Source organism: Cryptomeria japonica, chromosome 6, assembly GCF_030272615.1.
Source record: "Cryptomeria japonica chromosome 6, Sugi_1.0, whole genome shotgun sequence".
Classification (NCBI taxonomy): domain Eukaryota; kingdom Viridiplantae; phylum Streptophyta; class Pinopsida; order Cupressales; family Cupressaceae; genus Cryptomeria; species Cryptomeria japonica.
In genome coordinates, this window is record NC_081410.1 from 676,553,328 (window position 1) to 676,580,561 (window position 27,234).

Consider the following 27,234-nt stretch of genomic DNA (forward strand, 5'->3'; position numbering starts at 1 on the left):
ATTGCTTATCTAGATCTGAGAGCAAATCCATACTCGCATCTCTTAGGAGGCGATAGGTCGCTTTGTCATGGTGCATCTTTGTTTGCTTATTATTCGCTAACCATGCTTGTAATGATCTATTAAGTGTTTTGTGTTGCAGCTGTAGGTATCACACTTCACAGGCACGACATAATGCATTTTTTTGTATTTTATTTGGTTTACACACTAACCATTAGGCCTTAGATATTCCCCTCTTCATCTCCTATACAAATTACTATGATATGCATTATCCTAAATTAACTTAAGTAAAATGCAATTACATGATACATCAATTACACGAACTAAAATCTTGGGCAATGATGCTGACAATGAAGGGAATTACAAGGAACTGTTTAAGTTCCTTACTAATGATTGGAGCCATATGCTCAAATAGCCACTAGTTGGCTGGTTTTATTTCTCTAGGCTTTTTAGTCTTTGTTGTTAAGATTTTATTTTATTTTGTAATGTGGTCAAGACTCTATATGGTTTTTGATAATTGTTGTTAGAAAACGATTAGTCTATGTGCTACTAATGTTAATGCTGCCGATGACTATTAGTGTAACGGGTCAACACCCTTGTTTTGTTGTTTTTAAGATTATATATATATATATATATATATATATAGAGAGAGAGAGAGAGAGAGAGAGAGAGAGAGAGAGAGAGAGAGAGAGAGAGAGAGAGAGAGATTTTGAGAGAGAGATTTTAATTATAATTATTATATAATTAATTATACAATGTTAAAATACATTTAAATTATATATCAACCTACCCCTACCTCCTACATGTACAAGTGCTAGTTAATATTAATATTTTGACATATAAATGATTGCCAAATTTAAGTTTTAGGATAAAAGTTTTCAACACACTCAAATCATTACAAAGACCACCCCTTACTTTCATTAGAGAATGCTTCATTAAAGATGTAAAAAAAAGTGAATGAAAAGTTTAAAATAATACTATGAAAGAAAAAAACAAATAGAAAACAATAATATTATATTATATAATTCAACCTAACTTACAAATATTATAAAAAACACATTTACAAATTGAAATCAAATTTAATTAAAAAGTCCTCAATGCTTAACTAAAGATTATCTCTAATTAACACATTAAAAATATGTGAATAAAAAAGTTTTAAATAATATTATGAAAAAAACCAAATAGAAAACAATAATAGTTATATTATATAACAACCTAACTAAAATTATTATAAAAGACACCTAGAAAAACTGAAATCAAATAATAAAAAAATGTCCCCACTTCTTAACTAAAGATTAACTCTAATTAACACATAAATTTAACCTAAAAGAATAATACCTTAAAAAAAGGTTGAGAGGATTTGTAATTTTACATAAAAGGAATAAAGAAACATTTTATCCATCAATAGTATTTACCGTACGAGGATGGATACAAAATAAAAAGTCACTGGGTACTATAAAGGAATTATTTGAAAAAACAGATTATAAATATAAAAATAAGTACAAGATGGCTTCATTCTATATTACAACAATATCATGCATTGACTAATTAAATAGCACATTTAAAAACAATAATGTAAATGCATGTAATTTAAATCCAGATACAAATCAGATGAATTTACTGTTTTTAAATAATATCAACATTTATTTTTTAAATTTCAATATCATATTATTGTAAGTTTGAATATTTAAATTAAATAAATAAAATAATTTACTGAAAAAGCAAAAAACTGACTTCTAGAACAATCAACATATGCTGGTTTTTTAAAGTTAAATACATTCTCCTAAACATGCGGCGTGCTTGAAGCAGCCATGCAATCAATTTCTCGTCACATAAACTGTTCGATTTGTGGACGTAATTAAAATAATTTCGTCTCAATCAAATTTACTTTTCAGCTGCTCTTAAAATTCAAATTGCATAGTGTGTTCTGTTGCGCGAGCTTCCCACACGCGACGTCAATATTGTACAGATTCCGCTGTTAATAAAATAATATCATGTCCCCTGCGATTTTATTTTTCAAACAATTTTCGTTTTATTATCTGGCTATCAGAGCGAGTTTGTTCGATCTCTAGAAATCAGCAATTTGACGGTAAATTCTGCCGGCGAAAAGCTGCAAATTCTTAGGGTTTTGCCCGGAGTTTATCGGTGAAGTTCGGGTTACGATTCGTAAGTTTTATCCATACTTTTAGTTTTGTTATTTCGTAATTTTGTAGTTTCGTCAAATTGATAGGTCGAATTGACGTTTCTGTAACCTGAAGACTTTTTTGGTTTTATTTTTTTAAATTTTTTTTGTGCTTTCGGCTTGGAATACAACAATTATGATGAAGAGTGAGGATTTTTTTTATTATTTAGGGTGTAGCGCCGGGAGTCCAGAGTGGCAATCGTAAGGATATTTTTTTGCACGTTTGGTATGCGCTGAAGTTTGTTTTACAGTTGAAGTGTTTTTTGCATTCGAGTAATTAGCCATGAAGTTCAAGAAGAGAAGGGACACGGAGGCTGTAAGTGATACTGTCCTCACTAATTTTTGCACGTAACTGTATTTAATGCAATTTAGAAGGGTTTGAAGATTGAGTTAGTTTACTTTTTAGCACTTTAGGGTATAAATTTTTGAGAATTCAGGAGTGAAATCAGGGTTGATTTGCGTACTTAGTAGAAGTGTATAGAAAGTTCAAGAATTAGGTTTAATAGGGAAATTCTATGATTACGTTATCCCCTGTCAGACTGATTGACAAGGTTGGGTGTACTTCCGAGGTAACATATTATATATAAGGTAAAGGGAAAAAAGCCCCCGGGTAGGCTTCGTTGAGGGGGTCTCACAATCCAGATTGGAATCTGGCTTGGAGTGACATAAAAAAAACCTTTAACTTTTATCTTTTCATCCCTATTCTGACATCCATGCTTAAGGTTTTTTTTCTTCCTTTGGCTGGTCCTTTTCAAGTATTTACAATTCACCTGTGAAATTGGTTCTACATTTTTGTGACTGCAACTTTTCGAGTTCCTTAAGAAGAGATTCTTTTCATTGAAAATTAAAATATTGCCTTAAAGTGGTTGACTACATGTTTTGAGATTTCAATTGTGAAAATAAGGGTCAAAAAACAAAAATACCATAGAGAACGTGTATTCTTTGAAGGGATGAGATATGCTTTTAATATCCTCTAGGCAAAAGTGGTCTGTTAAACCTATCAATCATGTCGATATGTTTAAAAGAGTGCTTCAACTGGTTTAGTTTAAAATGAATCCCCCAAGCTTTTTTCTTGATTCGCTTTATTGAAGATTTAGAAGAACTAGGTTCTGATTGCAAATAGTTGTGTGCTTTTTCCTAGCAGAAAAATTACAGCATTGTCAGTCATTATTCAAAAATTGCCTTTCTGAAAATAAAGTGTTGATTAGCCTTCCACTAGCTGTGGTCTGTTGGACGGTGAAAACTCTGGTTTAGGAGAAGCATTTACAGAGAGCTTATTTTGATTCAAGGAGCCATGTCTGTAATTTAAAAAGCTCAAAAAATTGGAACTAACATTAGACATCTTTCTCTGAAGTGTAGTGCAATAGTTATCACACAACATGACATGTCAAAAGAAAGGAGTTAGAAATGCTGAAGGATTAATAAGTTTTAGGCAGCCTTAGGTGTCCAGTGTCAATATTGATGGACCAAATGCATGCTTAAATACCATTTCTCAGACTTCCTGTCAAAAATATTGTAGGGATGGTGTGCATGCACTCCAAGCTCTATAGAATGAATTGGCACCTTTACGTGTTTGGAAATTTCAAATTTGAGCCAGTTTAGTGATCACTGGTGGAAAAGGATTTAACAATTCGAGTGAAGGATTTTTGTCATATTGTAATAAAATCTGTCATAACAAATTAATCAGTTGCTGCTGCTGTTATTATTTTTGTGCAATATTTGGAAACTTTCAAACTGGTAGGGTCTTCTATTTCCAATAATCACAATGGATTAATGTAAAATTTATGGATTATATATTATATCTATAAAAACTGCAGAAAAGCTATGCATTGTTTATTTTCATTCCTTCAGAATTTATTAAATTTGTATGCATTTCAGTTATATTGCTCTCCATTTGTGTCATCCTCTTTTCTGTCAAATCCTTTGTACTTTCTTTTTGAGTGATTTGGTTTTCTTGTTTTTTAGCTTTTAGAATGTATACAATCATTGGCAAAATGTTTTGATTGACAATTTTCTCCATTGCAATAAATTTTTTTGAAAGACGCGTTCTAAAATTTTAAAGCATAAGGGTTCATCCCTAGACCTTCTCTTCAAAGACCTGTTTTCTCATCAATGATCAACATTGTATTTAGTAGATGACAATGGGTGGGGGTTTTTACTGACAACATTTCATGGTAGCCCTAACATATAATGACACACGGGTTATTTCAATCAAAACAATCTGTCAGTTGGCGAAATTTTTAGCTGACAAGCTTTTCTAACAGTCAAAATTCTGGAAGCTTTGTTATATATAGGCTTTAGACCATACAAAATTTTAATTTAACTAAGGCATGCCTTAGTAATTTTTTAAATTCAATGGAGGGGAAAGAATCTTTTGACATTCAATGACCATTGCAATTTTAATGAGGTAACTTCATCCAGTACCAGAACAGGCTCCAGAAAGTTTAGAGTTTGATGTATTGTTTATCAGCAGTCTGTGGGGATGCACTTGTAATGGCCCTAGTGCAGGCAAAATTTTGCTAAGGATTACCTCACGCAGAATTTCACATGGGCTAGGTTCATAATAAACAATTTTTTGACTAAAATGCAAGCTTTGTTAAGTCAACAGTAGCCAAGCCATTTAGCAAAATTTCCAAAGAATAACACTAGCTTGAGAAAAATTATAATTATTTTTTTCAAGGTAGAACTTCATTAAATTTTTTTAAGCTCTGCCTAGTTAAGGGATCAATATATTATTATATAGCTAAGCCGCTTTACTTCAAAAGGCATGGTTCTGCCACATAATTAAAAGGAAATATATAGGGTTCTGCTATAGAAATCTCCAGCAAGCTTTGCACCATAATATATTTTCAGATCCAGGGCCAGACCACATCTAGAAGCTTGTCAGGAGCAAAGCCTCAAAGTTGCGCCCAACCATATAGCTTCTGGAAAAGGGGAAATATTAAAATAAAATGCCCAAAACTTTTTAACAGTAGAAATGGTCCTGAAAAAAAAAAATAAAGCCTTTAAAATATTATGCTCGGAACCATAAACGGGAAAATAAAATCTAAATCCTGGCATCCAATGGTCAGTGAGAAAAGCTTTAGCAAGATCAAGAATGAGGAAGCTATGAAAACCTGATTGAAGGTCTGTATAGTAAAAAGGGGGGAATGGTCCATCATTATTTTGAATCTGAAGCATTCAGTTCATAAAAAACTCATCAACAGCCAATGAGTTGAAGAAGTCCATTTACAGAGATAAAAAACTGCCATTCCTCTTTAAGAACCTTCTTAACACTATTTTGAAGACATTAGATGCAATTCGTGAAAAAGAACAGTGAAAGTTTGTACTTCATAGTCTTTCTCTGCTCAAGAAAAATAAAATTGCCATGCATTTTTGCGTGCTTGGCATCATTATTTGAATGCTAATTTGTCTCAGGCAGGCTATGGAGCTTGAAAATTGAAAGCTGGTGCTCCCTATCATACACTCATCAGATAAAAAATCACATAGACAATCAGTTACTATGTGACTTAATAAGCTGGCTGCCAAAAAATGTGAGTTAGAAATGTCCATCAATGCCAGTGAACAGTTCACATACTGACACTTGTTTGTCGCATTTTTATTTTATTTGGATGACAATTTCTTTGTGATGGATGTGGTTTTCTTTATCATTTCAGCCATGATTCTTTTAAAATTATTTCCTTAGAGAGTGAAGGAAGCTACTGGAGCAAGTAGGTGTGGTAAAGCGGCTGTGTGTCATTAGAGCCAGATCATAGAGCCACATGAATGTTGCATCTCAGTTTAAAATGCCCAGGTGTCACTGAATTCCTTTTATTCTTCTGCTGGACTTTGGACCAACTATTACTTTCTGTGTAGCAGTCTGGGATATAGATGTGTAATGCATTAGAATGACCAGGAACACGTGTTTTTGTGATGTTGTTATTGATATAAACGAAATTACCTAAAGAGGCTCAGATATTTGTATATGACATAGGATAGTAAAATATTTTTTTATATTTTTATAGGTTGATTTTATTTTTTTATACATTTGCCAACTGATAAACTATTCCTATAAGCTACACTTAGAAAGGTCAATGGGCAACTGGGACATCACTAAGCCAATTGATCTTTATAATACATGAATATCATGGACCCTAAAGTTTTTATCACAATTGTGTAGGAGCTTTTAAAAAAATTTGTCATGTCCCCTCTTTAGCTCTGTCTAGCAGAGACATGCGAGTCAGCTTATTATGGGGTCTTGTAGGCTGACAGTGGTGGATAGAGACTTAGTGAGGATATTCAGTGTTTGGGATTTGGTGCTCTGGCAATAGTAGACCAGTTTGGAGCAGTTCCTTAATTTTAGGAGGCAGTTCCTACATTTGTGGAGGCTATTCCTACTATTTAGGAGGTTATGACAGTATCCAAGGTTGGGTTTCCATGAGACTATTCCTTGGTTTCAGTTTCAGAAGATTTGGGTATGTTTCCTGGTTTTTAGGAGCATCCCTAGATTTTAGGGATAAGATTGCCAGTGGATCCATGATTTCCGACTTCAGTCATAGACAGGTGGCAGGTTCCGTTTCAGGCTTTTGGAGTCATTTGAGCCTTTTGCAGCTATTAGGGTTATATTTTTAATATATTTAAATATTTCCTAAGTTAGTGTTTAATTAATTAAATAAGGCTATGTTTATAGCCATTTTGGAGTAATAAGGGGTTTTTGGCTTCATCTAGATGCATATGCCCATGTGTTATAGCTTGTTGGAAAGGTCTTGAACTTTTCTAAATGTTTCCCATTTGTCAGGGACCCTTTTGATAAACGAAATTCTTTTATATTAAAAAAGTGGCGTTTTCTCTATACTTGGCGACTAAAAATGAGAAATAAGACTTTATAAGCCTAAGCGCACTTTTCATACACTTTTAGGGTTTGAGCTAGAGGGGAGGAGTTATAAGGAGATGGTAACCTAATTATCATCCATCTTTTACACATTTCATCTTTGATTTGGAGAATTTGCTCTGGAGAGCGATTTGGCATCTGGGACAAAAACCCCAGGGTCTTGCTTGTCTGGGACATAGCCCCCAGCACAGTGGTTATTTGGTTCTTGCATTCAGTTTTCAGTGCCTTAGAGTTGGTACGACATCTTTTCTAGAGGATTCAGTGGACAGAGTTAGGGTTCAGCGTGGAGATTGGGGTTTCCAGCTTGGCGTCACCTAATAGCCGTACGACTGTACTTTACAGCCGTTTTCCTTCCCATGTGGAGCTATGTAAGAGCTTTGGGCGTTTGCCATAGCCTCCTTCTTGATTACAGTATTCACTCTTCATCCAGGTTGGACTCATTGCTTATTGTAATCTTCCTAGAATTGTTTGGAATCACTATCTAGATAATTATTTGATTTAAATAATCAGAAATTTGCTTGGTACGATTCTGATTTGGCTGTGTATGAACATTTATTTCCAGTACTCTTTTCATGTACTTGTTCTTCAATTATTACTTGCTGAAAAAATATCAAAACATAAAAAGAATTCAACCTTCTGCAACTTCTGTCTATTTCTAGAAGATTATAGTAATAAACAGGAAATTCAATTAAAATAATTAAAAAACTACAGCAGATCAGCGAAGGGATCCATCAGGGATATTTCAGTGGTAACAGAGCTATTTGCCTGCCAGCCTGTGGGGCTAAGTTTTAATTTTCTTCTATGCATCTGGGAAGAAGTGACTTATACAGATACTATACCCATAGAAGAGCTCAGTACGAGCATGAGAGTGGAAGAGAACAGGAACCTATCATGGCAGATGAACAAGTGGGTGTCGGAGTAAATCAGGCTGAGGAAGACAGACAAGAGAGAGAGATGATGAGGACTCTCATCACTACCCAGCCCAGGATTGTTCAGACCTTAGACAGGATACAGGTTACCCTGGAGCGGTTGGAAGTGGACAGACACAGAGGCAGACAGAGTAGATCAGTATCTGTGGCTGGAAGCCAACATAGTCAGGGATCTCATACATTAGCTGGGAGCTCTCATCATTCCCCTAGGCGTGAGAGACATCATACACCAGTTAGGGATAGACCATTACTTCCTCGGTTTATACCAGGTGAGCAGTCGATACAGGTAGAGCCACCAGAGGTGGATTTTTCAGGATTCAGTCAGGGCGGCTACAACTGAGTGGAGAGCCCTACCCCCAGAGGTTAGGGATGTTTTTCCTTTTCCACAATATTGTGCACAGCGTAGAGATACGGCCAGGTTCAGAGGAGACCGGGGCAGAACTATGACCTCAGTAGAGCTATTGGGAAGATCACATTGGCTACATATGATGGGACTTGTGGTACGAGTGCACGAGCATGGGTGCACAAGCTGGATATATATCTATCATTGAGACCCATGCCTGAGAGTGATGCTATTCAGTTTGCTGTCGTACATTTAGATGGGGTTGCCTATGACTGGTGGCACCACGGATTGGTCACCCAGGACCACGCCATGGTCCAGTCCTATGCAAAGTTCACTGAGCGCCTCATTTCTAGGTTTGACCGTAAGGACACAGAGCTCTATTACAGGGAGTTAGCACATCTGAGACAGACTGGGCATGCAGAGGCGTATATTAATGAGTTCTAGCGTATTTCAGTTATGGTACCTGATATGCCCCAGAGGCGCAGTGTGATGCTATTCATTGAGGGACTACAAGACAGACTTAAGGGATGGGTACATGCTTTCAAGCCGACCACTCTTAAGGACGCCATAGATGTGACATTGAGATTGGACACCACTCCTACTTCTTATCAGACAAATAAGAAGCCGTTCAGGGATTCACAACCTCCTCAGAAGGCCAATACCTCTCAGTTTAGAGATGGACAAACAGCTAGACCTCCCAGGATGGACCAGGAGACACAGAATGATCTGTGAAGGAGGAAACTATGCTTCTCATGGAAAGAGCCTTGGGAGCTCGGGCACCATTGTATGGGCAAAGGCAAGGTTCATTTGATTGAGGTGACATCTGAGTTGGGAGATGAGGAGGTACCTGACTCTGATACTGAGGATTGTACAGAGGAGGTTGAACAGGAGCAACCACAGGTGGAGATAGGCACCCCTGAGCCTTTGGCATTAGCCAAAGTGACTATTGCTACCCTCTCCAGTTATCCCAGGTTTCACACCTTTCGATTGAAAGGTACACTTAGGGGTCAGCGGGTTATGAGTTTGGTAGACACAGGCGCCACGCACAATTTTATTGATCAGAAGCTAGTTGATAGGCGTGGGTTATAGTTTGAGGAGTTGGGGGGGTTTGGAGTTAAGGTTGCAGATGGTGTAGTTTTGGGCTGTACTAAACGGATTCCACAACTTAGTATTCAGATGGAGGATTATACTCTGACAGATGACTTTTATGTGCTTCTGTTGGAGGATTATAATTTGGTTTTGGGCATGCAGTGGTTATAGGGTATTGGGCGATACATTATTGATCACCATCGTATGTAGTCAGAGTTCCTTTCTGGAGGGAAGAAAACTATCTTGAGGGCAGCTTCAGACGGTGGACCTAAAGAGGTGTCTTCTCGTAGGATGGAGACTATTATTAGACATAATGATGTGATTTGGGCTACACTTTGTTTTGTGAAGTTCAAAACACCTACACCTCAAGATAGCAGGGCATTTCATGTTGATATTCAGTCGGTGATGGACAGTCATGGGAGAGTCTTTGGTGACATACCTCCTGGTGTACCTCCAGATAGAGGGTTTGAGCATGGGATAGAGATGGAGGATGGAGCTAAGCCAGTGATTACCACTCCGTGTCGTCATCCTAGAGCCTACAAGGATGAGATTGAGAAGACTATTCACGAGTTGTTGGACATGGCTTTCATTCGCTCGAGCTCTAGCCCCTTTGCTTCTTCTGTAGTGCTTGTTAAGAAGAAGGATGGGACTCTGCGGATGTGTATAGATTACAGGGCTTTGAACAAGAAGACAATCAAGAACATATACCCTATTCCACGCATTGATGAGTTGTTGGATGAGCTTCATGGAGCTATCTACTTCTCTAAGATTGATCTTCGTTCAGGTTACCACCAGATACGTGTACGAGCAGAGGATGTACACAAGACTACCTTCCGTTGTCACTATGGGCACTATGAGTTCCTGGTAATGCCTTTTGGCCTCACCAATGCACCGGCCACCTTCCAGTCTTGTATGAACCATATCTTCAACAAGTAGTTGAGGAAGTCGGTTCTAGTGTTCTTTGACAACATTTTGATTTACAGTCGCACTTGGGAAGACCATCTCAGACATGTTGAGGAGGTACTTAGCATTATGTGGGTTTGGATTAGAGAGGTCTTATATTTGGGTCATGTGATCAGTGCTGATGGAGTGAAGGTGCATGAGGAGAAGATTCATGTTAAGATAGACTTGTCTCTTAATCAAGTTAGTTTAAGTCACAAGTGCATAGAGATAGATTAATTATGGTTAAAACAGGTCTAAACCTAGTAGGGGGCATTACATGCCCCCTCAAAGAGGCCTAGGATTCATTAATGCAATTATATTATTTTAATGCTATAGAGATCTGTAATGTCCCCTCTTTGAATAGGATTTAATTATAAATAATAAGAATAAATTAAAATACATAAGAATAAAAGTAAGATTAAAATTAAGTAATAAAAGAATAAAATTAAAATATAATTAAGTTTAATGAATGGTCAAGAGGTGTGAAATGAAAACTTGTGAGGGGACTCCCTCAAACATGAGATATAAAAGGGAGAAGAGAACATCATTTGAAAGGAGGATGGGGGGAGGAAGAAGAAAGAAGGGAGCATGTGAAACAAGGAGGGCTTAATGGAAGTAGAAAGGAATGGGTAGAAATGATGAAGATTTGTAACTCTTTCTAAGGGTGATAATTATTAGAGGTTGTGAGCCTTGCAAAGGGAAGATAGGATGAAGAGGTGTGACTCTCCCTCACCTGGGAAGATATAAAGGGGAGAAGATTTCATTGAGGAATACATCCATCGGAGATCAACTTGGGGAATAGAAAATAAACATTTTAATGAAAATCAGAAGTGCAGATCTGATTTGAATAATAAGACAGCGACGAGGAGACATGGCCCGTTTGAATGGATATCTCTTTCCAAAGAGATGTTTCCCCTCTATGAGATATGAAGGTATAAAAAGAGTAAGCAATAATGGAAGAGGATCATCATCGAATCTCTCAAGCAGAATGACATTCCAAGCATAGTCAGTAAATAAATACATTTGCCAAGGAAGATTGAAGTATTCAGCATAACAGCACTTTGGTCCAGGATAAACTCATAGAGGTTGAACAGCATATAAACCAAAGTGAATTCATTTTCAGATCAGGCATAATACAACAGACTGCCTTTCTCAACACTATCCTTTTTACAATCACTTTTTGCTTATGCATAATAGATATTGCTTATGCGTATGTTCCTATAGAATATAAGATATGCTTGATTGTCTGAATCTCATCTTGTAGGAAGGGCCTGGGGTGTAAGATAAAGGGGTTTAAGAGGACTAAGTAAGCTGTCCTAGAGTTGACCATAATGGCTCCTAAGACCAGAGGGCACTTACGTAGAAGAGCCAAGGAACCCACTTACGACCTTTTTGCCCAACTCCGTGAGATGGCACTTGTCTTTAGGGAGATGAGACATTGACGGGGAAAGCAGGTACAAGCAACCAAGTAGGCCACCTCGGTGGATGTCCTTATTGACTGCCCACCAAGGTCAAGAGGGCTCTGGCATTCACTCCGCTCTTGGGGGCTTAGTGTATAAATGTCTTCCGGTGGATCCATCACGTCTCTTCCTCCAAACCTTAATGTGCTTGTATAATATTATTGATAATATATGAGTAGGATGTGATATTGTTTAACCCTAATAATTGGAAGTTCGAGTATATATATTGTAGGATTCAAATTCATAATCACATTATTTAAAGAGATATTTTACTTGGTAAGATTTAACCCTAACCCTAATTTGTTGCAATTGTGATTCTAGGGCAAATTAGGAAGGGGACATTACAAATGGTATTAGAGCATGATCTTGCTATCCTATAGGGTAAAGATGAATCAAGGAATCATTCTAGTCAATGAGAAAGAATCTAACAATATGTGTATTCGCGTGTATGCTCCGTTTTTGCATATATCCATGTGTATGCTTCATGTTTTCATGTGTATTCGCCATGTTTGGTTTAGACCTGATGTATTTCTAGCATGTCTATCATGTTAGCACAAGTTGACATAACCAAGATACATCACAAGAAAGAGTACAAATTCCCAAAGGTTGATTTGGGGGATCCTCATTTTGGTAGATGACTCAGTTTGAGAAAATTAAAATTGACATAGTATGCATTTTATATTTTCCATATTTTTGGTATTGGAATAGTATTTTGTAGGGAAGTTTATTACATCTGATATCAGAGCCCTTTTGAGGGAAAAGGGGGGACAATTTTTCTGTTTCTGATTTTTTCCATTTACAGCTGAATTACTTGCAAAGGGTTGAGTGCCTCATATTGGTCTTCAAAAAGGGTGATTTTGGATCCATTGGAGGGAAGACTTCAAGTGCTTTTTGAAAAGTGGGTACATTAAAGATTTGAATTAGTTTCAAGGGAGATATAGCGATATGAAGTTGACTTTGAAATTATGATTTTTTAGAAATTTTTGATGCATGGATTTTGGAAGAAAAATCATATCATGTAGTCCAAGTGAGGATATTTTATTTTGTTCTTTTGCAAGTGCATAGAAATATTTAAATATGCTTTTCAAAATTTATTCTTTTCAGATCTATTGTAGGAAAAGAGATTTCTTGTAAAAATTATTTTTTGAAACCCTAGATTCATGCAGTTTCTTAAGTTTGATGGAAGTAGTAATGCATGAGGTTGGATGTGTTTGTAGAAGATTTGCTTGTGATTGCATACTATAACAAAAAGCTTGCATGAGGTTTTAAAAGATTTGCATGTGATTGCATACTGTAACAAAAAACTTGCATGAGGTTTTAAAAGATTCACATGTGATTGCATGCTATAATAGAAGGCTTGCATGTGGTTGTGGAAGATTTGCATGTCATAAAAAAACTTGCAAGCCATCATAGAAAGCTTGCATGTTGTAAAAAACATAAATAACAAAAATTCAATTTGTAGTTTTTATGGCTACTTTAAAGAATGATTTAGCTAAATTTATGGAATTGATGAAGGCAATGGTGCTTATATTCATTCCTATGTGCAAGAAGAATATGAACATGAAATAGTTGTTTGGTTAGATAAGGAGTATAACTGGGAAGAGTGGTATGAGTTTTTTTTTCAGCTGGATGAAACCAATTTATTGTGGCTTCTCTTCCAAGAAATCCCTCTACATGTTGAAAAAAGTTCTTCGTATACATGGTTGGGTGATTCTCCTCTTTTTTGTAAGTTGACTGATGAATATGTTATGCAAGAGGATTTTTCAACAAATAATATTTTCTTTATCTTCCACTAGGTATCTATGTTGTTCACACATGTTATGTCATCTCAACAAGCAATGACTAATTTTGATCACTTGTTTGTGGGAGTCATCTCCAAGCAACAAAAATGGAAGCAAAAGAAGAAGAAGACGAAGAAGATGCATGAACTAGCTTCAGTTTGATCCTTAAGTTTTGGGGATATTATATTTTGTTATAACATATTTGGTACACGAGCTATTTCCTTCTAAAGCTCTGTTTAGTCCTAAATGTATAGTTGGTGAATAATCAGATAACACAGTAGTTCCTATATGTACCAAGCATTCATGGAACAAAACAATTGTACATCATAACATAAATGACAAATGATAATAATTAGACCAGAAAGTTATATCTTTATTCCGATGTCCAGAATTGTCCATACATAATCTCCCTGCCGAGGTTCCAACCAAACAATATATAGACCCAATGGTTGGCCAAGTTGCCAACCGTCACCAACTCCCAACTACCCGACGGGAACCTCTCGGCAACAGCAAAACATAAACACACATAACACACTTATAATTAATATTCGTACTAACATACGTTTTAACCCAACATTAGCCCCCCCCAAAACGTAGTCGTCTTCCAGACGACTCAGACAATCGAAACTGGAATGAAAAACATAGCTAAGACCAAGAAGAGGGAGGAGGCGTCCCTGTAGTGGTTGCGGTAGGAGGCTGCTGTCCGGCCTGGAGTTTCAGGTTCTTTTCTGCTATTAACTGCCGTTCCCGAGCTTTCTTTACCATGTGAGCAACTTCTAGTAGCTTTTTATCTTTTTGTTCCAGCTGTGAAGTGAGCGTCGCCACTCGGGTTGCTAATGCTTGTGCCTCCTTCTCCTGTATGCTGCAGCGGGCCTCACAGGTAGTCATCTTCATTTCCATCTCCTTCCTCAAGCTCCTCTCTACTGTGGCCAACTTTGCCTGCTTCTCACCCTCCTTTTCCAGGGTTGTTATGTACATCTGCTGAGCTTCTTTTTCCACCTGATGCTGCTGCATCTGTAAGTACACCTCTCGGAAGGCCCCCTCCATGCTGCGGAAGGTGGTGCCCAATGTACCTCCTATCAGGTGCCTATGGGTCCAATTCTGAATCATCTCGGGCATACTATGGCCTGGCCACCCCTGCTGCTCAAAGTGCTGTGTGAACTCATCCTTGCACCCCTTGGTCATGAAGTGACACAGCTGTGTAGCGTCGGTTGAATTGCCGGCCTCCATCTGTCCAGTAAGCCGAGCCATGCTGCGTGCAACATCAGAGAGCCCTTGTAGCTCCTCTAGGAATCGTTCGAGTGAGCCTACTGGGTCATCTGGGTCAGGTGGTGTAATATGGAGTCCTGCAAGAGCTCTTGCCAGTCCACTGCTCTGCTTGTCCCTTGCCGTTCTTGATCAGTGGATTTCTCTCCTGCTAGGTCTGGGATAGAGGTCTCTCTATCTGTGGTCATGCTTGGCCCAATGGCCATGTTATGTGGTGTAGGGGAAGGAGGAAGGTGTGGGGTGAGTGCGAACTGCACTAGCCATCCATCCAGCGAGGCGTCTATATCTTCATTTGTCAGAGTGTCCAAGGCTGCCTCTAAGTTAGCTGACACCGTACCGGTTCCTGTTGACACCGTACCAGTTTCTGCCTCCAAGTCATCCGTACCAGTTTCTGCTGGTACCGTACCGGTTTGTGCTGGTACCGTACGAGTTCATGCTGGCACGGTACCAGTTTTTGCTGGTATCGTATTGGTTTCTGTTGGTACCGTATTGGTTCCTGCTGGTACCGTACTAGTTCCTGTTGGTACCGTACCAGTTCCTGCTTGCATAGTACCAGTTCCTACTAGCACAGTATTAGTTCTTGCTGGCACCGTACAAGTACATGTTGGCACCGTACCAATTCTTGTCGTACAAGTATCAGTTTCTGTCGTACCAGTACATGTTGGCAACGTACCACTTCTTGTTGGCACCGTACCAGTTTTTGTTGGCATCGTACCAATTTCTGTCGTACCAGTACTTGTTGGCACAGTACCAGTTTTTGTCGTACCAGTACTTGTTGGCACCGTACTAGTTTCCACCGTACCAGTTCATGCTGGCACCGTACCAGTTCCTGTTGGCACAATACCAGTTCTTGCTAGCATCGTACTAGTACATGGTACAGTACCAGTTCTTGTCGTACCAGTTCCTACAGATATCGTACTAGTACAAGTTGGAGCCGTACCAACACTTGTTGGAACAGTACAAGTACCTACTGACACTGTACCAGTACCTGTTGATGTTGTACAAGTACCTAGTGTGGCCTCCTCTACCATTGTCTGGTTTGCCATACTAGTACGGACCATTGGACCAATTCTTCCTCTACACCGTACGGGTTAACTCGTGCACTTCCGCTCCTTGGTCGTACGACCTCTTCAACTTGTGCCACCCCTTCACTCAACTCCTCATGGATGGCACAAATCTCTGCACAGATACCCTCAAACTTTTCATACAACTGCTCTATGCGTGTACGAATGATGCGAAGGAGGGGATTGTACGGATCCTGCATGTACGATATGTCTGTTTTCTGACTGTACAGTCTTTCTCCTTTATTCGTTGCTAGTTGTACAAGATCGTATGACTTAGTTTCCTGTGGGTGCAATGTTCCGCCGTACGATATTCTTCCCCTTGCAGGTCGTACACCGTACGGGCTATGCCAGTCTCCCTTCTTTGCTGACCGTACGCCGTATAGATAACTCAAACACTGCCAGTCTCCCTTCTTTGTCAACCGTACGTTGTACATATAAATCAAACACTCCCTCGATTGGCGTACGTCGTACGAGTGATCTAGTACAGGGTTCCAGTCATCCCCTACTAGTATCACCTGCGGGTCCTTGTACTTGCGTAGATTGATTTTTTTCACATCTCTTTCCTCGTACTTGATGGGTTTATCCCGTTCAAACTGGTGGGTTGGTGTGTCGTCCATCCGTGCCATTCCCTCTTGGTATCTACCGCACTCTGGGGGAAAGGGTTGTTCTTCCACCCCGCCGCTTGATTCTCCTATCTCACATATTTGAAGCATGTGATACTCCGGGTGGAAGACCTCATAGTCCTCCATTTGCCAATGAAAAAGTCCTGCCAGTGAACTGGTTCCATCCTCGGAACATCCGTCCAGTTCCAACACTCCTTCCTCTTCAGGTGCTTTCCCTCCTCTGTCTCCTTCAGAGCTCCACTCCCATCGATTGGAATCTTCTGAGTCGGAGTCCGATGACGCGAGCTCTTCGCTGACGGACTGGTTCCTGAGATCAATTACATACTTATGGCCGTCATTCTCGATTGAGAGCGTATTCCTTTTCCAGTTGTGGTTCGCTCTGGCCATGATCGGCCACCCCCTTCCTAGAAGAGCGTCGCACGCTTTCCTTGCCAAAGGAGTGACTACAAAATCGATAAGGAATTGTTGTGTCCCAATTATCACCTTTTGTGCCATGAGGGTGCCAAGGGGTTTGATGTCGTGCTGATCCGCCCCGACCAGGTGGAAGGTTGGTGGCCATAGTGTTGGTTTGCCGAGGCTTCGCCAAGTTTCCTCGGCTAGTACGTTGACTCCGGACCCACCATCAACAATGGTGTTTGTCAGCTTTTGTCCCAATATATCCATCTCTACCACTGCGGGTTTCTGTCTGACGCCCACCGCTAGTAGCATAGGGTTCGTGGCATCCGTACCGGATCCCTTCACCGGGTCCATACCAGACGTTGTCATCGTTTGGTGTTCCTGACTGATGGTATTGTCCCCGGTTACATTTGTCAGAGCCATCCTTAACTGTGGCATGGTTTGTAGAAGGTCAGACACCTGTACGGGTATTGTGGTTTGTAACATCTGCTTGATGATAGTCTTCTCTGGTTCCGACCGGATTGGTGTATCGGCAGCCAGGTGCGAGGCCCTCCGCTCTCCAGCCATCGCCCACTCGATATCCGCCCTTGCCTCCTGGAGTCTCTCTTTTTCTGTGTGAGGGTTCGGGTACATGGCTTTCTTGTTCTGCAACCTTGTGATTGCCAGTACGTCTTCTCTTGGTCCCTCCACATCGAGCATGTTCACCCCTTTTTGTTTTGGACAATCTATGTCGTGATTTCCTGGACCACGCCATCTGCATAGCAAACTTCCTACATCACCTCTGTTTTGGCATTCTCCGGCAAAGTGAACCCATTCGTTGCACTTCCTGCACTAAATCATGGGTCGCCCCTTCTCTTCATATTGAATTATGCTCCTAGGTGTGTTATTGTTGGATCTATTGTTACCCCGCCGATTGTTTCTGTACCCTCCAGGTGAGGTGTCAGAGTTTGCTGTTGGCTTCGACGGTGTCGCTGATGGTGTGGCTTGGTCGGGTTGGGCATAGAGCACTTGTGTGCTCCGTGCTTTCAAGTTGTACGGGCATCCTTAGTTGAATGTCCCATTACTTGGCAGATGTCACAGAAAACTTTACGGGGACAACTTCCTTTAGTGTGTCCTTCAGTCTTGCAGTCAATACACCATAGTTCTTTTCCTTCCCTACCACTTTCTTTGTCACCTTTTAACAATTCCATCATCCTCATCATATCCTTCTGGAGTGCTTGCACGGTTTTGGATCCCCTGTCGTTGTCTTCGTCCATGCTGTCACCATCACTGGTCCGTCGCTTCCCCCGGGATGTCTTGTTTTTCACTTTCAATATCCATAGCGCGGTTGTATGCTTCATCGTACGATGGCGGAGGGACTACTTTCATCGTCCTTCTCAGGGATGGTACCAATCCTTCCACGAACCACTGCTTCTTGAGGTCACCTGCCGGCTGGTTCTCCATTTTGTTAAGTAATTCCCTCACCCTTCTGTTATATGCGCGCACACTTTCGTTTTTTCCTTGTTTGGTGTTGTAAATTTCCGCCACAATCTTGTTGTCATCCTGTAGGAGTTTGAATTCTTCCTCGAAGGCCTTCAGATTGCTCCAGGGTATTTTATGCTCAGCATCAAGGTCTGTGTACCAGTCAATAGCTATTCCTCGCAGAGTGGCCGGAAATGCCTTCACCCAGTAGTCCCGGTCGTCCTGGCCATTTGCTTCCTAGATGGTGACGCATGTCTTGCAATGCCTTACAGGGTCCTCTGACTCGTCACCCATGAATTTTGGAAGTTTTTGTTTCTCCGGGGTGTGTGCCATCGTTCTTTTCTGCGCGGTTTTATGCGGTGCCTGGAAATGGCTATATGTCGGGAAGGTACTATGTGCCCAGAGGGTACCGTACGCTCCTGGTCTGGTTGGGCCCCTGCCAACTGGGCTTTGGTCACCTTCACTTTTGTAGTCCCTCCTTCCCGGGATTTTCGGATCCGATCTTCCTATTTTGATACCCTCTGACAAGGACAAGTTTTTAATGGCGGATAACGTTGCTTCGAAAATAGTGGTGATTTCCTCGTGCAGGTCTCGTACCGCCTCCTCTCCTTGTTTGGAAAATTCCGATTGGGTGCTTTGTGATTCGGTTCTGGAGTCTTCTTCACTTGACGTCAAGTGTGGGGCTTGGTTGGCGAGATCTTCCTCCGCTACGTTTGGAAGTGGCAGGTTCCTGGCGACCTCGGCCAACTCCTTCCACGTACACGGTTTTTGCCTCTCCCGACTACGACTTCGACTCACACTCCGAATTTTGCTGTGCTTCTCCGGACTCCTCAAGTCGGCAACTTGTCTTAGTCGTTGTCTCCTGTCGGCCTATTATTTTATGCGGAGGGATCGTCGTACAGTTCCCTCGTTTACTCCTTGGGTAGCAATGGTACGTCTGTCTTTGTTCGGCCGTAGGGGCATCAAGTGCCAGAGGTACGACGCTGATTGGCCTCCCTCTCCTCTTCCTCCCTACGACTCCGTTCCTCGTACCATCGGAGAACTTGTTGTCGCCGAAGTTCCTTTGCCGTTTCCTCCCTTTGGTCTTGGAGTGCAATCAAATTCCTGGCGAGTAACCTTGGAATACTCCCGAGTAGGTCAAAGACGGGGGGTGTTGACGGTGAGTTCACCACGTACCGTACCTTCCGAGACAACTCTCTCCTAAGCCTCTCGCCGTACGTACTGCGTGATCGACACGTCCCACAACTCCACCAAGTCTGCCGTCAACTGATCCTCTCATTCCTCTTCCGCGGTACTCTCTTCGTGCATGTTGCTGTCCATGACAATTAATTACTGGTTAAATGGTCTGCCCATTAATTGCTTCCGCCTGCCACCATGGTTATCTCCAGGTTCGTTCAGGCAACGATGCCAAAATGTTTAGTCCTAAATGTATAGTTGGTGAATAATCAGATAACACAGTAGTTCCTATATGTACCAAGCATTCATGGAACAGAACAATTGTACATCATAACATAAATGACAAATGATAATAATTAGACCAGAAAGTTATATCTTTATTCCAATGTCCAAAATTGTCCATACATAATCTCCCTGCCGAGGTTCCAACCAAACAATATATAGACCCGACGATTGGCCAAGTTGCCAACCGTCACCAACTCCCAACTACCCGACGGGAACCTCTCGGCAACAACAAAACATAAACACACACAACACACTAATAATTATTATTCGTACTAACATACGTTTTTACCCCTAACAAGCTCCAATTTTGTTGCATGCTATGTGGTGACTATTAGGTATTTTTTCTCATTTTTCAAGGACAAAACATTCTAAGGAGGTGGGAATATAATGTTCTTAAGGATATGGTATTTGGGTGTGCTAGTATTAAATAATTTGGTAGTTATAAATAAAAGATACTATCTAATTAGTGCTTATTCCACATGTATGCAAAACAGTAGTTAAGTTTAATAGAATTAGTATAAATAAGAGGCATTGGCTGGTGTACAAGCATCAATGAATTGTATTGTGAAAGAGAATTGCTGAAAAGAGGTTGCCCCCTCAAAGAGGTCTGCAATTCATTAATGTGATTCCGTTAGTTTAATGCAATACAAATCTTCCATTTTTGTATGCATTTTATATTTTCCCTATTTTTGGTATTGGAATAATATTTTACAAGAAGGTTCATTACAAAATCCAATATAGCAAGACTAAAGTGGCCATGAATTTATATGATTCATGTTCGCATTCTAATGTTTTTATGTGGGAATATAAAATAATGAAAAACTACACCATTAATTAATGCCTAGAGAGTGCAATACTAGGAATATTTGGAACAATTTATGCCTCAATTATTTAATGCCCATTTGGTTATTGGAGTGTTGTAAATTTGCTCATTACTACTCCTTTGGCTATTAGATTCTACATTTCGGTCGGGAGAAAAGAACATCCAATATTCAATTGGATCACATTCTACTAGTTTGGAAGCGTTGGCTAAAAGCTGGAAGGACAATTATATTTCTAGCAAAGTCTTTACACACCTAGTGGCTTATTATGACAACAATAGCGTTGACAAGAAAATAAGCTACCATAGAAACTATTTCAATTTCACAATCTTTATCTCCACTTGACACACAAACTAGCCAAAGTTATGGATAGAGTGGCATTGTTTATTTTTTCTTATTCTTGATCAGCTACTTCTATAAATTATCTTGTAACTGGTACATCTATAATGCCCCATTTGAAGCATGTAGAAGGCGTTCTTTTTAGTTGTAAGGATTGTACATTTGTATTTTTGCTATAGTGTAATATTGTGTAAGAGTTGAGTGTAATTGAGAAGACTAGGGAATAGCCTCAAAGTCGTTTAGGTGTTTGGGCATCATATTCATCTTGTGAGATGTTTGTGAAGGCCTCAAGCAAGCTATAAACCTTTTAAACAACAATGAATATAGTGTCTATAGAATGTACAATCTCATTCTTTTATAGTGTTTATTGGGTTTCTCCAAATCAATTTTTGTGATTTCTCTCAATTTAAATTGTTTATGTGCTCTCTTAATAGGTTATAATCTTTCTTAATTTTGTTTTAGATGTATAAACTATAAACTCTGATTGTATGGCTTTAGGATTGTTTTTTATCTTTTCACCTCAAAATTATAAGTAAATGCTACACCCTTAATCTTATAGTGTGCATAGGGATATGAGTAGCCAACTTGTGGCTATTGAACTCTAAATTAAGTTATATAATTATTAATATAGTCTTATATAGGTAGTCAAGTTTACTTGGGTAGCATCTAGGGCATAAGTATGGTATATATAGGAGGTTTTGGGTTTGATTTAGATCTAAAGATGGATTGTCACCCGAATAATTCTCTTTTAGGTACTTCATGCCAAAGATGGATATGTAAAAATTCAAGCAATGTTCCAACCAATCAGCTTTGTGAAATGGAATAGTTCTTTGATCTTCATCACGATCCATGTTAACAAAAGGTTGCAATGACTTCCTTATACTTGGAACTAGATCAATTCATTTAGTATCATTGGCTATTTGAAGAGAAGAAAATTTTTGGGTGTGCTATCACATTGTCTTTTTTCTAAGAGGAGCTCACTACACATTATGGTGACAATATTATGAATAGGTACTTTAGCCAATTTACCAAATTAAAGAAAATAGGTACAATCAAGGAGTCTGCTAAATAATTCCAAATTGGCTTTAAGAGTGGAACATGTAATAGGTGGAAATTTGAAGGAATTATTTCTAGGGAGTTTAAAGGACAACCTCAAATATGAGGTACACATGTTGTGCCTAAATTTTATGTCTCAATCAATTATTATGGCAAAGCAAGTAGAGGAAAATCTTTTAGCTAATAGAAGTGAGGAATTCTCTAGCAAGAGAGATTGGAGGACTCTTGCATCTTCATTTCTTTGACCTATGAGATTGACACCTCAACAAGTTGTAGAAAAAAGGGCAAAAGGGTTACATTTCAATTGTGATGGAAAATACAAGAAAGGACTAAAATGTGTTGAGAAGAAATTGCTCTACATTGAGGGCACCTATGATGAAGAAATAAATGAAGAAGAGGCAATTGTGGTGATAGAAGACTCAACAAGATGTCCAACCAACAATCCCTTGCCATGCTTTGTTAGCTATTGATTGACTTAGGGAGTACTCGTAACTTCTTCGATAGCAAGTTGGCAAAACAATTGAATTGTTTTGTTTACCAACCCTAAGATTTCAGGTTATGATTGCAGGTGGAGGTATAATTAGTTATTCAAGGAAATGTCATAGCATTAAATTCATCAAGGAAGGCTACATGCTTTATTGTCCAATGTTTGCTATTGGAGTAGACATTGTTTTGGGAGTTTAGTGGTTTACTATATGAATATTTGAGATGAACTTCTACTAATTGTTCATCTAGTTTTACTTAGAGTGAAAAACATTTGAATTGAAGGGGTTGCATGTAAAGTATCCACAAATGGTAAGCGTGCACCAAATGTAAAAGATGTTTAACGAGGAGGTAGATAGAGGTATGCCTCAATCAATTTCATTGGAATTGCAATAGTTAATGATTTCTATATCACTAAATATTTAAGCTACTTTGAAAGATGGGCTAAGAGGATTGCCTCCCAAAAGAGATCTTAAACAAGTCAGTCAATCAATACTAAGGTACCATTTGCCATGCTTAACTTTTTTTAAGGTATACCAAAAGGTTAAGAGCAATGGAGGAACACATTCAACACCAATAAGGGGTACTTTGTAGTCACAAGGAGAACAAGGCAAAGGCGCATAATAAAATAAAATAGCGAGTTAATCAACTTAGAATTTTAACGTAGACAATCCTACCTAAGCTCGATGTTGAGGGAAGTCTCATCTTAGAGCTTGAGTTAATTTTCTAGAAACACACAAAGGACCTGAGGACTAGTGACACATAATTTGCTTGTTTTGCAATTGATCATCACTGAGGACAACACTTGTGTGAAGATGTAGGGGGGTGGGGGGCATGTTATGTCTTTAATCCTATAGTGTGCATAGAGATACGAGTAGTCGGCTTGTGGTTACCATAATTCTTAATTAAGTTATATATAATTATTAATATAGTCTTATACAGGTAGTTAAGTTGGCCTAAGTGGCACGCATGGCATAAGTATGGTATATATAGGAGGCAGTGGTTAGTTTATTATCATCATTAGTAATGTAAACCATTAATTGTGGTTGACTAGGCTAAATTTTCTTTTTGATCGTATCAACTTAGTGGTTGGGTTCTATATCTTTTCTTCTTGTATTTGCTTTGTTGTCCTCTTTGGGCAACAATGTATTTTTTGATTATACGCATGAAGGGCATGAACCCCTAGTCCACATGAGCTCACGTTATCTCCACAATTGTCGTCGTCGTCATCGTCGTTGTCTCCCATGAATTGCATTGTTTCAAATAAAAAAGGATACGGTTTGAACACCTCCTTCGCCTTGCCTTGATCCTCATCAAAGCTACTACAAGTATTGAGCACAATCTTGAACTTGACTATAGACTTCATCAATAGCCCCTCTTTGGTTTCATAAAGAATATTGTTTTGCCTCCATTAAGGTTGCAATCTCATACGATGTAAAGCAACTCCACCTTCTATGCATTGGCAAATAAATCATATTCTTCTATGGTATTGCTCAACTTAGGGAAATACAAGTCCTAAATGTATGTGTGTGCCAAAACCTCCACAATGACAACCTCCTTGATAATGCCCTCCATGTGGATAGGTAAATGGAGGCCACATTATTGTTGAGTCTGTGTTAACAACTCATTTTGAACCACCTTTTTGATTGCACTTTCTACTTATGGGGAGTGAATCATAAAGACTCACTTGAGCCAATTGAAATAAAATTGAGCCATATTTTGTCTTTCCCATATGGTAGGTTCTATGTGGATTGTTAGATTCATTTTAGATGTCATTGCACTTGCCAAAATAGGTGTTTTGTTCTTGTTCTTGTGCCATGCAAACTGGTTGTTCCACCTATATATAACTCAACTTCTCCAGAATTCTCATGAATCTTGGACATTCAAATATGTCCTTGTTGAGATTAGAAGCTCAAGTCCAAGTGTTACATGGAAATTTTCTTCTTGATCCTAAGATATTGTAGTCCATCAAGTTTTCAACTATATTGTAGGAGGGTACTATTGCCATGTATGTTCAAAGATGATAGTTGCCCCTTTAGAGCTTCACACATTCAAGTCTTCTTATGCACTTTGCGTGTTATCCTAAATGTGATGAAGGCCATCACTCATCCCATCAAGATGTGTCCTTTATGATCACTTTTTTTGGTCCTTATTGTCAATGGCTTGGGTGGCAAGGAAATGGGCCACATGAGTGGCTCTCTGCAACAATAGCTTCATTTGTACCTATGAGAATTTGCCAAGATCTAGAGGCAATGGAAAGCTCAAATAAGAGAACAAAATGTGACAAGAATAAACTGTATTCCTATCAATGATGTAAAATGTGATCGACTGGGTCATCAAGATTCTTGTTACATACAATGTAGGATAAACCTTCTTATAAAGGCAAGGCTAAGAGACAAGAGAGCACACAATGATGACATGTGGCTCAATGAGATGCAAGGGTAGGTACGGGTAGGTAGGAGAAATAGTAGAATATTCCATATGAGGTGGATCACCCACCGAAGGTGGAATTATCACTCCACAATAAGTGGATATGATAAGGTAACAACAAGAGCACACCATAAAAGGTGGAAATTCTTCTACATACACACTCCAATATGCACATCTCCCTAAGTGTTTTATATGCAAACTACTATGATATGCATGTACCTAAGTAAGCTTAAGTAAAGTGTAATTATATCCAAGATGAATAAATAATTACACCAACAGTACTTTATGGATGAGCTCAATATTGTCCAAGTTCCTCTCAAAATAATGTTCGATTTTCAATCTTGGAACCTGTTGATGTGTATTTTGTACACGACCAAACACAGAATAAAATACTTGAAGGTACCTTATCCTCTCTTGATTAAAGTCTCCGAATGCTGAAGATGTCGCGAAAATGATCAATCGGGATGACTTCAAGGTTCTTTTTTGTAGGATCTCTACGTGTGGATAAGCACCAATGGTCGTTATGTTTGCTGTTTCTTCAAGGGGCCTTACGCACTTTCAAAGAAAGCTTGTCCGTGTTACTTCCTTTCAAATGAGGGAACAGGATTTTCCTAACACTAACAGATTTTCAAAAAATGTCAAAAGATAAGGGTTTCGGGGAATAGAGACTTAAACTGATCCTAAGAATGACTCAATGAAGGCTAGACTTGATAAGATTCTACCAATTTCAGTATCGCCAAGAAATTACAACTCTACTGGAATTGATGCGATCTTCTAAGGGGATTCAATAACTTTCAAATCATCAAGGATATAGATACTATCATAGAGATACATATCAATACTTCCAATAATGATTGAATTCTTAATCAATCTTAATGTTTCCAGTTGACCACACAAGGCGTCCTCACAATCAGTAAGAAGCTAGTGGTTTGGAATGTGAATCTTATCAAAGATCAAGCACAACAATTCGTCCTTCAAACTTAAAATTTAAATGCTATTTCAACTGAGAGTGATTCAAGAAGATAAACAATCATGAAGATAGCCACAAGTATTGCAATAAAACACCATAATTTCAATATTTTATTGATCTCATAGCCAAATGGACAACAATTGTTCAAAATTCTTTCTTCACTACTCAATCTTGCTACAAACAATGACTAATTTCTCTCCAACTTTCTAACTTTCTAAACTTCTAAACTCTTTTTCTAACCCCTAAAAATGAAATGAGTGAGGGCATATATAGCATCCTCAAATACAATGAACGGCTTGGATCAATTCGAGATCAATGGCCAAGATTTTACAATGAAACCCTAATTAGGGTTTGTTACAACAAACTTAATTCTGACCAATGAAATAATTGCATTATTTGGACACATGTCCTCTTTGGAATATTCGACCAATGGATAGTCGGGGTAGGTACATCGAAGTTTGTGCCATCTTTAATGAGTCAGGTACATTGAATCTGAACATGCTGAGGTGGACCAACCCGATTGGAGGAGTGATGATTGGGATGCCACCTTGTCTAACACTTGGTTGATGCTCAATTTGGTGATGCTTTCCTTCAAATGCTGGACTGGAAGATAGATGGAGAAGGTCATCCTTAATGAAACTGGATTGGAGGAGGTCGTCCTTAATGATGCTGGAGTGGAGGAGATCGTCCTTGTTCTGGCTTGATCTTCTTTGATGAGAGTCTGCCAAGTAGTTGATCCTCCGGCTTTGGGGGTCGTCATTTGATGCCTACACAAAAATTTAAAATTAGTCTTTGAACATCATACCTTAAAGCATAGAATTTAAGACCTTTCAAGGGAATGATTTAAGATATTAATTTGAAAATGACATGATAAATCCAAGAATTATAAATTTTCAAATTAATTACAAATGGAAATCAGATTTTACAAGACTTAGATTTTTAAAAGATTGTTATGAAATCAAAATAAGTCTTGAATAGAAACTTCAAAAATTTGATTCTTCATACCTCCTTCCTTGAAAGCTTAACTACGAACCTTGGAAAATGGAAGAAAGAAGATCAGATTTTGCTGGATAAGAATTGAATTTTGGTCTCCCTTTGGATGAATTATGCCTCAATTAATCTTCAAAAGAACTTCGCCTTCCACTAGCCTCCAACCACTTAGCAAATTCTGGAAATTAGCCTCCAATTTAGCAAGAAATTCGCCTCCAATCTGGTATAATTCGCTCCTCCAATCTGCTCTTGAAATTCGCATGAGAAGAATAATGAATGAA

General features: G+C 38.9%; 1 protein-coding gene across 5 annotated transcripts in view; it reads left to right on the forward strand.

The window, feature by feature from the left end:
- The first annotated feature begins 1,741 nt into the window (after positions 1–1,741).
- LOC131044306 (phosphatidylinositol:ceramide inositolphosphotransferase 1) overlaps positions 1,742–27,234 on the forward strand; it is a 90,467-nt gene continuing 64,974 nt past the window's right edge. Inside the window, exons 1-2 of one of the 5 annotated variants that reach the window (XM_057977608.2) lie at positions 1,776–2,163; positions 2,350–2,495. In XM_057977608.2, coding sequence (XP_057833591.2) covers positions 2,463–2,495 — 33 coding nt within the window. In that variant the 5' untranslated portion in view covers positions 1,776–2,163; positions 2,350–2,462. Of the gene's footprint in view, positions 2,164–2,349; positions 2,496–27,234 lie in introns of those variants that run through there. The other 4 variants (XM_057977607.2, XM_057977609.2, XM_057977604.2 and 1 more) reach the window with 4 other exon arrangements.